General features: G+C 42.9%; 1 protein-coding gene across 1 annotated transcript in view; it reads right to left on the bottom strand.

The window, feature by feature from the left end:
• The window catches only part of LOC311234607 (kalirin-like), a 225,865-nt gene that overhangs the window by 154,210 nt on the left and 59,155 nt on the right, over nt 1–12,500 (bottom strand). Inside the window, 4 exon segments of the mRNA XM_084321852.1 lie at nt 2,005–2,167; nt 3,327–3,476; nt 10,004–10,142; nt 10,880–10,959. Coding sequence (XP_084177978.1) covers nt 2,005–2,167; nt 3,327–3,476; nt 10,004–10,142; nt 10,880–10,959 — 532 coding nt within the window.

Genomic DNA, 12,500 nt, shown 5'->3' with positions numbered 1-12,500 from the left:
CGATACCGATATTTGTATATTTGTATATAAGTATTTGTAAAATTTTTTTTTTTTTTTTAAATTTTTTTAATTTTTTTTTAATGAAACTACTGTATATTTGTATGTGTATGTTTGTATTTGTAGGCCTCTTTACTTACTTAAAAAAAGGAAACATCAAGAAATATGTTTATGGTATCACTATCTCTCTCCCAGTATCGTCTTGCGGCCTGCAGAGGGATACTATTTTCTCAACCAGAGCTTTCAACCAATGCAATGGAACCATTCTTGCGGCCTGCAGCAGGATACTATTCTCTCAACCAGAGCTTTCAACCAATGCAATGGAACCATTTTGATTGACAGTCGATTCGGCCAATTACGCCACACCGGTGACCGCTAGCACCCACCTCCTGCTGTCCTTACCACCAATCGGCAAGCGTTTATAAATGTTTCTACTTCCGGGCATTCTGTTTGCGAGAGCAGAACACACTTAGCTACGTTAGCTCCCCGGCCCGCCGACCGGCGCTCCACGCATGACCAAATGAGACATAATGATTTTACTGCAACAAATGTTATAATAAAACAAAGCCTTTCTATACATTTGTCTGGTTGAAAACTTTATTAACAGATTGCAGAATGTGTAGTTGGGTACGGAATGAGCAACGGAATGGAACCGAGCTATGAACGTACTAACGGAGTAATGCCTTGTTTACTGCTATCTTCGGGTAAATAATATGCTTGTTATTGAACGTGTAACACTTCATTTTAACAGCAGATACTTTCTTAAATGCCATCTTCCCGAGAGAGGGTGTTGACGGGGAGTTGTGTTATTAATAGCATTGAACAGCTAACCGAAAGCTAGCGTTAACTATTGTTAAAGGTTTAGCCATAACGTTACCTTGGCTAAAGTTGCGGCTATTCATAATGCAGCAATAATGACTGCAGACCTGCAAGCAAAGTACAGCAAGTTGACAAAGGAGTATTCCAACGCAAATCACATTTTCACCAGTAACGTTAGTCTTGCATCTAATAGCTAATAACGTAGCTACGTTAGCTGCCCGGCCCGCCGACCGGCGCTCCACGCATGACCAAATGAGACATAATGATTTTACTGCAACAAATGTTATAATAAAACAAAGCCTTTCTATACATTTGTCTGGTTGAAAACTTTATTAACAGATTGCAGAATGTGTAGTTGGGTACGGAATGAGCAACGGAATGGAACCGAGCTAATGAACGGACTCGGAGTAATGCCTTGCTGCTATGGGTAATAATAATATGCTGATGTTATTGTCCGTGTAACACTAACTATATAACGCTAATGCCACAAAACGAATGCCTTGTTAATCATAAGTAGTTACTTTGATGCAGTAGATTGTGTGTGTGTGTGGGGGAAGGCGGGCGTTGTGCAGGTAGATCGCGCGAGTGAACTTTTTTTTTTTGCCTTTTGACGCTACACAAATTGATGGGTATTTATCGGCGACTGCTATCGGCACATTTGAGCTTATCGGCCGATAGGCCGATAGCAGTCAACAAGGCACTTATCGGCCGATACCGATACCCGACCGATATATCGGTGCACCCCTAATATATATATATATATATATATATATATATATATATATATATATATATATATATATATATATATATATATATATATATATATATATATATATATATATACACATATACACACATATATATACACATAGACACACACACTCACACACACATATATACACATTTATATACATATACACACACACATATATATATACACAAAGACACACACACACTCACACACACACATATATACACATTTTTACAAACATATATATACACACATATTATACACAGACACACGCATATATACATATATATATATGTATACACACACATATGCACACTTTCTCTGTGTATGTATGTGTGTGTGCGTGTGTATGTGTGCGTGCACATGCATGTGTGTGGTGTGTGTGTGTGTGTGTGTGTGTGTGTGTGTGTGTGTGTGTGTGTGTGCGCTCTCACCCTTGACTTGCTGCTCTGGGACTCTGGAATGTCCGGTGACCTCTGTGACCCCTGTCACCCCGGAGACGGTGACACTGTGCCCGGAGATGGTTGCCATGGTGACACTGTTGCGGTGGATGTACTTCAGGAAAACCTCTGCGTTCCGTCTGGCCAGAGTACAGGCCTAGAGACACAAGATTCACTAAGTAACTAACTAACAACTAAGTAACTAACTAAGTAACTAACTAAGTAACTAACTAACTAACTAACTAACTAACTAACTAACTAACTAACTAACTAACTAACTAACTAACTAACTAACTAACTAACTAACTAACTAACTAACTATTAAGTAACTAATTAACTAACTAACTAACTAACTAACAGACGGACTATTAACAAACCAACAAACTAATTAACAAACTACTCAGTGACTAACTAACTAACTAACTAACTAACTAACTAACTAACTAACTAACTATTAAGTAACTAATTAACTAACTAACTAACTAACTAACTAACTAACTAACTAACTAACTAACTAACTAACTAACTAACTAACTAACTAACTAACAGACGGACTATTAACAAACCAACAAACGAATTAACAAACTACTCAGTGACTAACTAACTAACTAACTAACTAACTAACTAACTAACTAACTAACTAACTAACTAACGAACTAACTAACTAACTAACTAGTCTTAACTAACTGACTAACTAACTAACTAACTAACTATCAAACAAATTAACTAACTAACTAATTATCTAATTAACTAACTACCATGAACTAACTGACTAACTAACTAATTATCTACTAACTAATTAACTATTAAGTAACTAACTAACTAATTAACTAACTAACTAACTATCTAACAAATGATCCAACTATCTAACTAACTAATTAACTATGAAGTGACCAACTAACTAATTAACTAACTAGTATGTAACTAACTAACTAACTAACTAACTAACTAACTAACTAACTAACTAACTAACTAACTAACTAACTAACTAACTAACTAACTAACTAACTATCTAACTAGCTAACGGTCTAACAGACTAACTAACTGCTAGTAACTAACTAACTACTGACTGACTGGCTGGTTGACCTCTTCTCCTCCCCTCCCCTGCTGTTTTCCTCTCCTCTTCTCTCATCTCCTCCTCTCTTCCTCTCCTCTTCTCTCCTACCCTCCTCTCCTCCTTTCATCCTCTCCTCTCATCCTCTCCTCTCATCTCTCCTACCCTCCTCTCCTCCTCTCCTCTCCTCCTCCTCTCCTCCTCCTCTCCTCCTCTCCTCTACTCCCCTGCCCCTCCTCTCCTCCTCTCCTCTCCTCCTCACCTTGAGAAAGGCCTCTTTCTGTTCCATGTGTTTGTTGATGAGAGGTATGAGATGTTCAGGCTGTCCTCTACTCCCCTGCCTCTCTCCTCCTCCGCACCAGTCCTCATCCCGTCTGTACTCCTGTTCCAGGCTTTCCAGAACACCACACACCTGGCAGAATAGATAACACATTAGACTACAGATACACATTACATTCAACTACAGTTCCCACAATGCAACACTAGTCCCCATCCTGTCTGTACTCCTGTTCCAGGCTTTCCAGAACACCACACACCTGGGGCTAGATCCACAAAGAATGGATTGCACGGTGCAAGTTGCACCCTTACTTACAATTCATTATGAATTGAAAATGAGGGACCCTGACGAAAGTCTTTCTCTGGTCTGCATCTCATTAACTCATTCTGCGCCAATCACGGAAAAAGTCGGGTTAACTCGCGAACCGTTCAGCGCCAATCACGAGAAAAGTCGGGTTTTAATCGTTATTTCTTTTATTAGCTATATACATTCATTCTTCATCCATCCAGCCTGATGTTATCATTGGGAATGGGTCTGAGCTTGCAAAAGGGCAAATACCGCCGCCTACGCCTTCCAGCCGGTATTGCACTCCATTCGAAATAATGTTGTTTCTTTTCTGGGCCGATCTGAGCCGTGCCGGCGGGTTTAAATACTCCGGCAGGACGAGCGTTTACAACGATACATCTGCAAGGCTGCCCCCCCCCCCCCCCCCCCCCCCCTTCATATGCAATACCGGACAACGTGGGACGGGAGCAGTATTTGGAATGGCGATCAGATAATTGGATACTTTTTTTTGCATTACATCAGAGACAAGGTAAGAACACTATATATCAAATCTTGCGTTGATCTGATCTTTCTTTCTCCCATGATCGAAGCTGTCTGTGTGGACTGTGTGTGGCTGTTTACCGTTGGCTGCGGTTGGGGGGGGGGGAGCGCCCCGCTACAAGCCCCATCTCATTCTTGCATGAGGAAGGATATTAACAATAATCTAGCGTTGATTTCAGGAAGATTCGATAATCAGGCGAAAAATTACAACATGATAAATAAGTGGATTCCACTAAAACGCTATTATCGCGTCTTTTCCTGGGATTACTAAAAATCACCAAAACTATACTCGTATTCAAAACGGTATAAAACGGAAATGTACGGATGAAAAAACAATCTGTTTTTTGCATGTTGACCAGAAGCAACTCACTGACAATCAACGGTGTTATTAGACCCATAGCAATAATATAAGATATATTTTAAGCACTCACAAATTTCGCAGTCTCCCCATTGATTAAAGCGATGGCGTTCTAGCCAGAACGTAGACAGCGACCCCTGGCGCTGAATGAGTTAACAATTGTGTGTATTGAGCCGTACTGTATTGTACCCATTCTGCAATCTGTTAATAAAATGTTCATTCATTCAATCAATTAACAGATTGCAGAATGGGTACAATACAGTACGGCTCAATACACACAATTGTTAACACTTTGAGCGCCACGCCTGGTTTTCCGTTTTACCGCTTGAATGCCACCATCGGCGCCAATGTTAACGTTAATATCGCCTAATCTATGTTTTAAATTATGGCTATGTGTCTAATCTGCCCATCGCATTATCAAAGACTATTTTCCAGTCAGTGCTGTGAAGGCAGATTGTTTTTTTATCGCGTCGTTTCCGTTTCAGAGCAGTTAGAAAAGCCCCCGTTTTGATATAAAAAACAGCTCATTCTGGAGCATTCTATGAAAATCGTCTTTTAGTGGAATATTCCACAACGTTGATATTCGTCTGCCTTTTTATGAATCGTTTTCAAATAAACGCTAGATGATCAATATTATACGTGCACGCAAGCACATTACGGCCACGCACTGATAATCGCTCCGTTGATTTCCTCACAGACTTTTACAGTGAAACCGAAAGAAGACATTTCACAAAACAGCTTATAACTTCATCAAACTTACTCTGATTATCCTACCACTGATAACATAGAGTCCTTACCTGACATCAGATGGTATCCAACTGGTATATTCCAATTCCTGATCACCATTCGAAAAAATCGATACGTGTATGGATCCAACGCGATACAGTAGAACTCCATGATCCGCGGGGCTCTGAGGCTCCAGAATGAACTCTGGTAACCCCGGCTGGATCATGTGGAGTACCGGATTTTTTTCCGCATTCATTTTCATTGAGTCCATTCCAAAATCACTTATGTCATCTGGGAGACGACGGGGGGCGCTTTTTTCCACAGTGATCGCCGGCGCCCCTCGGCTATACTCGGGTAGGCTCGGGTGATGCAATAATTTTTCAGATCGCAAAAAAAATAAAAAAAATCAGAGAAATCTCGTGAGTGGCATTCTACGTCACTATTAAAAACCCGAGAAATCTCGTGAGTGGCACTCAAAGTGTTAAGGGGATGCAGACCAGAGAAAGACATTCGTCTTGTTTACATCAGGGTCCCCAATTTTCAATTCATAATGAATTGTAAGTAAGGGTGCAACTAACACTGTGCAATCCATTCTTTGTGGATCTAGCCCCTGGTAGCACAAACAGAACAGTACAGTACACTACATATACACGTTCCATTAAACTATGGATCCCATAATGCAAAACCAGTCCTCATCCAGGCTGTACCCTCACTCCAGGTTTTGCAACATGCTGTCCCAGGCCCTGCGCCAACAGGGACCCAGGGGGGCCATACCCAGGGGGGCCCATACAGAATGACATCAGAGAAACCCATAAAGTCAAGCACTGATAAAACGTATAGTGTTTTTATGCCAATTACATGTACGGGATAATCAAGGAGTAGGTCTGTGTTAAGCGGCTTTAAGACACGATGTGGAAGAACAACCACTGAATGTTTTCAACATTAACAGCCACCTGTCACCTGACTGATGCCACCTGTCACCTGACTGATGCCAGTGACAAGGATCCAGAAAGCTAATTTCATGCTAGCAAGCCTTTCTGTCAATTACTTTGTATGTGGTTAACAAACATGTGATCTGACAGTACAGTATGTTGGACAGAAAGGCTGCTAGTCAGACATCTCATCCCCAAATCATTGTCAAATCTGTGTCAGTCATAGCCTCAAGTACAATCATTGAATTCACTGGTGTAAGGTCACTGGTGTAAGCTCACCAAACCTAACCTCATGTCCACCTTAACCTAACCTAACCCAACCTAACCTCCTAACCCAACCTATCCTTACCGAACCCAACCTAACTTAACCTCATGTCCATCCTAACCTAACCCAACCTAGCTCTAATCCAACCTAAATCTAGCCAAACCTAACACAACCCAACCCTAACATAACCAAAAACCAATCTCAACCTAACCCTAACCCAACCCTAACCAAACTCTAACCCTAACCAAACCTTAACCTACCCAAACCTACCCTAACCCTAACCAAACCTTAACCTACCCAAACCTAACCTAACCTAACTTAACCTACCCAAACCTAACCTAACCCTAAAATAGAGATGCAAATAAATATATGTAGTGATCATGGAGGTGTAACTGAGGCGCAGGAAGGACTGGATGAGGAGGTCAGGGTCACTTCAATGTTACCCAGAATCCCATGTTCATCTGAAAACTAGGCTCACATGAAAAATGGATTTGTTAGAGGCTGTGTGTGTGTGAGTGTGTGTGTGTGTGTGTGACTGTATGTGTGTGTGTGTGTGTCTATGTGTACGTGTGTATGTATATTATGTGTGTGTGTATGTGTGTGTTTGTGTGTGAACATATTTGTGTGTGTATGTGTGCATGTGTGTGTGTGTTTGTGTGTGCATGTGTGTGTATGTCAATTTGTGTGTATGTATGTATATATGTGTGTGTACATACTGAACATACTGACACTGAGAATGACTTCCAAGTAGAAACATGCCACCACTGCATTTGCATAGAACAAACTGACCTCATTAACACACACCTGGGGGTAAACACACACACTCACACTCATGCACACGCATGCATGCATGCACGCACGCACGCGCGCACACACACACACACACACACACACACACACACACACACACACACACACACACACACACACACACACACACACACACCTACACACACACACACACACACACACACACACACACACACACACACACACACACTCTCTCACACACACACACACAGACACACACACACAGCTCACCTTGCTGTTAGCAAGCTTGTGAAACTCAAAAGCACAACCAGAGGACGGGGCCAGGTGCAGGGAATCCAAACCAGCAACCTTTACATCACAATCTCGCTCCTCTAACCTCTTAGCAACCATCGTCAATTATTAATGCTTTCAAGTGTACAACCTCTTTATGACAGATCACGGGCAAAGACAACATCAAGGGTTGCGCTGATCCGACGCCTCGCTGGTACAACCTGGGGAGCCACTGCCAAGACCCTTCGGATATCCACCCAAGCCCTGGTCTTCTCGGCAGCGGAGTACTGTGCCCCAGTGAAAAAAGTTGATGCGGCTACTAACAACGCCCTCCGGATCATCACTGGATGCCTGCAATCTACACCCGTCTTCCTGCTGCCAGTCCTTGCAGGAATCGCACCAGCTGGCCTACGACGAGAGGCTGCCACTCTCGCCCTAGCAAGGAAAGCAGTGAAGCATGACTGGCACACCCTACATAACACCACAACAACAACAGCACCTATGAGCAGACTCAAGTCCCGCCACCCCTACAACAAGGCGGCACAAGAGATGCTCCATTCCACCACTGAGGACCTATCCAGAAATGGATGGCTGGCGGCAGCCTGGAAGAGAGAGTGGGAGAGTGCTGGGCCAACCCGTATCCACCACTACATCTGGGATCCAGGAGACGATCTTCCACGCCGGCAATGGGTTCTGCTGAACTGATCTGGGGTCGGTCGCTTTAAAGCATCATTAAAGAAGTGGGGCCTGGCAGACAGCGCTGCATGTGAGTGTGGAGACCCTGAGCAGACTGTCGAGCATATCCTGACCATCTGCCCCCTATACAGACCACCCTCGGAAGCCAGCCTCTTTGATGTGGGACCAGAGTTAAGGGCATGGCTACAAGATACGGAGTTGGACCTCTGACATTACACGAAAGAAGAAGAAGAAGGCTTCCTGCTGTCATGTTATGACAGGTATAGCCTTCCTGCTGTGTGAGGTGACAGTGCTCTTTATGACAGGTATAGCCTACCTGCTGTCAGGTGACAGTGCTCTTTATGACAGGTATAGCCTACCTGCTGTCAGGTGACAGTGCTCTTTATGACAGGTATAGCCTACCTGCTGTCAGGTGACAGTGCTCTTTATGACAGGTATAGCCTACCTGCTGTCAGGTGACAGTGCTCTTTATGACAGGTATAGCCTTCCTGCTGTGTAAGGTGACAGTGCTCTTTATGACAGGTATAGCCTTCCTGCTGTGTCAGGTGACAGTGCTCTTTATGACAGGTATAGCCTTCCTGCTGTGTGAGGTGACAGTGCTCTTTATGACAGGTATAGCCTTCCTGCTGTGTGAGGTGACAGTGCTCTTTATGACAGGTATAGCCTACCTGTTGTGTGAGGTGACAGTGCTCTTTATGACAGGTATAGCCTTCCTGCTGTGTCAGGTGACAGTGCTCTTTATGACAGGTATAGCCTACCTGCTGTGGTGTGACAGTGCTCTTTATGACAGGTATAGCCTTCCTGCTGTCAGGTGACAGTGCTCTTTATGACAGGTATAGCCTTCCTGCTGTCAGGTGACAGTGCTCTTTATGACAGGTATAGCCTACCTGCTGTGAGGTGACAGTGCTCTTTATGACAGGTATAGCCTACCTGCTGTCAGGTGACAGTGCTCTTTATGACAGGTATAGCCTACCTGCTGTCAGGTGACAGTGCTCTTTATGACAGGTATAGCCTTCCTGCTGTGTGAGGTGACAGTGCTCTTTATGACAGGTATAGCCTACCTGCTGTGTGGTGTGACAGTGCTCTTTATGACAGGTATAGCTTTCCTGCTGTGTCAGGTGACAGTGCTCTTTATGACAGGTATAGCCTTCCTGCTGTGTGGTGTGACAGTGCTCTTTATGACAGGTATAGCCTACCTGCTGGGAGCTGACAGTGCTCTTTATGACAGGTATAGCCTGCGGGACAGTGCTCTTTATGACAGGTATAGCCTGCGGGACAGTGCTCTTTATGACAGGTATAGCCTGCGGGACAGTGCTCTTTATGACAGGTATAGCCTACGGGACAGTGCTCTTTATGACAGGTATAGCCTACGGGACAGTGCTCTTTATGACAGGTATAGCCTGCGGGACAGTGCTCTTTATGACAGGTATAGCCTGCGGGACAGTGCTCTTTATGACAGGTATAGCCTACGGGACAGTGCTCTTTATGACAGGTATAGCCTTTCCGCTGTGCGGTGACAGTGCTCTTTATGACAGTGCTCTTTATGACAGGTATAGCCTTCCTGCTGTCAGGTGACAGTGCTCTTTATGACAGGTATAGCCTTCCTGCTGTCAGGTGACAGTGCTCTTTATGACAGGTATAGCCTTCCTGCTGTCAGGTGACAGTGCTCTTTATGACAGGTATAGCCTTCCTGCTGTCAGGTGACAGTGCTCTTTATGACAGGTATAGCCTTCCTGCTGTCAGGTGACAGTGCTCTTTATGACAGGTATAGCCTTCCTGCTGTCAGGTGACAGTGCTCTTTATGACAGGTATAATCTACCTGCTGGGAGGTGCGGTAGAAGGCAGCGGAGGCGTTCACCAGCTTCAGTCTGTCCTCCACTCTCAGCATCAGGGTCTGCCAGTGTAGCGCCACCGTCTGGGCGCAGGCCCTCACAGCCTCGGGGTCGTAGTGGCCCGCCCTGCAGACACAGTGAGCTGAGTTGTTGTGAATGGGTTTTGTAGACAGCAGTTTATTTGTTTATTTGTTTATTCATGGATCCCCATTAGTCTCTACACCCATGGGTGAAAGACTATTCTTCCTGGGGTCCTAACACACAACCTACAACATTACAGTACATTGCATTACAGTAACAAAAAAACAATAAAAACATAAGAAACACCTTAGACTAAGAACATTCTCAACATCTTCAAAATCGCACAAAAAAAAACACACAAAGGCTCCAACCACAAATACTATACTAAGTAAACTAACAATACTAACTAAATAAATCAGTAACTCAACTGTATTTCACCATTCATAACAGCATCCTTCAACTTTTTCTTAAAAGTAAATGTGTTGCCATTATCTTCACAGGTATACAATTCCAGTATGCAGCAGCTATATTACGGTTCTCTTAAGTGCATTTGTTCTTGATAGAGGTAGAGTAAAATGAAGACCAGTGATGAGTAAATATTGACCAGAAGTATCATTCACTCTCACTCTCATTCACTCTCACCCTCATTCAGTCTCACCCTCACATTCACTCTCACCCTCATTCACTCTCACCCTCATTCACTCTCACCCTCATTCACTTCTGTCTAAGTCAAAATATCATACCATTGAATTATAAACAAGCAATGCAGTAATATTATCAAAGGAGAATATTGAATCACTAATAACCTGGTCAGGGCTGAGAGAACCGACTGCACTACTAACCTGACCAGCAGCTCTGCTCTCTGCTGCAAGGACAGCGCCACCTGGTGGGTTCTCTGGAGAGAGTCTGCATGGAGGAGAGCCTGGAGAGAGAGAGAGGGGGGGGGGGGGGGGGGGGCAAAGAGTAAGATAAAGGTTCGGTCTATAAAAAGTATTTAAACATATTTTGCTGTATATTGTCAGATATGTATATCGAGTGTTATAATCTGAAAGTAATTTTAGACACTTTGGACCAGGAGAAAAGTTAGAAAAAAGTTAAGGTGGTTCATCACCATGCTGTGACCAGGCCTTCTGTTTACAACTAGACACTATAGATGCTGCTGAGGGGGCGTGGCCTTCTGTTCACCAGACACTATAGATCAGTGGTCACCAACCTTTTTAAGCCCAAGATCATTTTTTTTTTTTTGGTGAAGGCAAGATCTACCTATTGAAGCGTTGAGAGAAAAAGACAGCCAAGATTGTACTTTAAACTAAATGACTTTTATTTGCCTGTATTCTAATTACATGCAATGCTTTGGTCCAACATTAAAACGTCAAAGTAGAACTATTATGTACTTTCTCAGTCAGTGCTAAGTGCAGTCATCTTATGCAGCATCACTTTTCACATCAAAACAAAAGTAGAACTGTAATGTGGACTTTCTCATATTATTAACATTGACAAACATATTTACAATTAGCATTTTATAAAGTAGAACTGTAATGTGTACTTTCTCAGTCAGTGCTAAGTGCAGTCAGTGCTAAGTGCAGCATCACTTTTCACATCAGAACAAAAGTAGAACTGTAATGTGGACTTTCTCATATTATTAACATTGACAAACATATTTACAATTAGCATTTTATAAAGTAGAACTGTAATGTATACTTTCTCAGTCAGTGCTAAGTGTAGTCAGTGCTAAGTGCAGCATCACTTTTCACATCAGAACAAAAGTAGAACTGTAATGTGGACTTTCTCATATTATTAACATTGACAAACATATTTACAATTAGCATTTTATAAAGTAGAACTGTAATGTGTACTTTCTCAGTCAGTGCTAAGTGCAGCATCACTTTTCACATCAAAACAAAAGTAGAACTGTAATGTGTACTTTCTCAGTCAGTGCTAAATGCAGTCAGTGCTAAGTGCAGTCAGTGCTAAGTGCAGCATCATTTTCACATCAAAACAAAAGTAGAACTGTATGTGTACTTTCTCAGTCAGTGCTAAGTGCAGCATCACTTTTCACATCAAAACAAAAGTAGAACTGTAATGTGGACTCTCAGGGTAAGATTTTTTTTTTTTTTCATGGAAAGATCTACAGGGACAGTCTCAAAGATCGACGGGTTGGTGACCACTGCTATAGATGCTGCTGAGGGGGCGTGGCCTTCAGTTCACCAGACACTATAGATGCTGCTGAGGGGGCGTGGCCTTCTGTTCACCAGACACTATAGATCAGGGCTATTCAACTAAATTGTTCAGGGGGCCACATTGTCAGAAACCCAAGGGGCCATGGGCCGGACTGCCACGGCGCCTCCCCGTGCTATGAATATATGTACACTTGACACAACACGCAACCACATTTTCACAACTTTTATTTAACTACATTGCAAAAGTAGTATACGTGCTTCATTTATGTGCCACATCTGCAAC

The sequence above is a fragment of the Notolepis coatsorum genome (genome assembly GCF_963971535.1).
Source record: "Notolepis coatsorum genome assembly, chromosome: 1".
Lineage (NCBI taxonomy): Eukaryota > Metazoa > Chordata > Actinopteri > Aulopiformes > Paralepididae > Notolepis > Notolepis coatsorum.
Note: the sequence above shows the minus strand (reverse complement) of the source record. Positions and strands in the feature narration are given on the sequence as shown.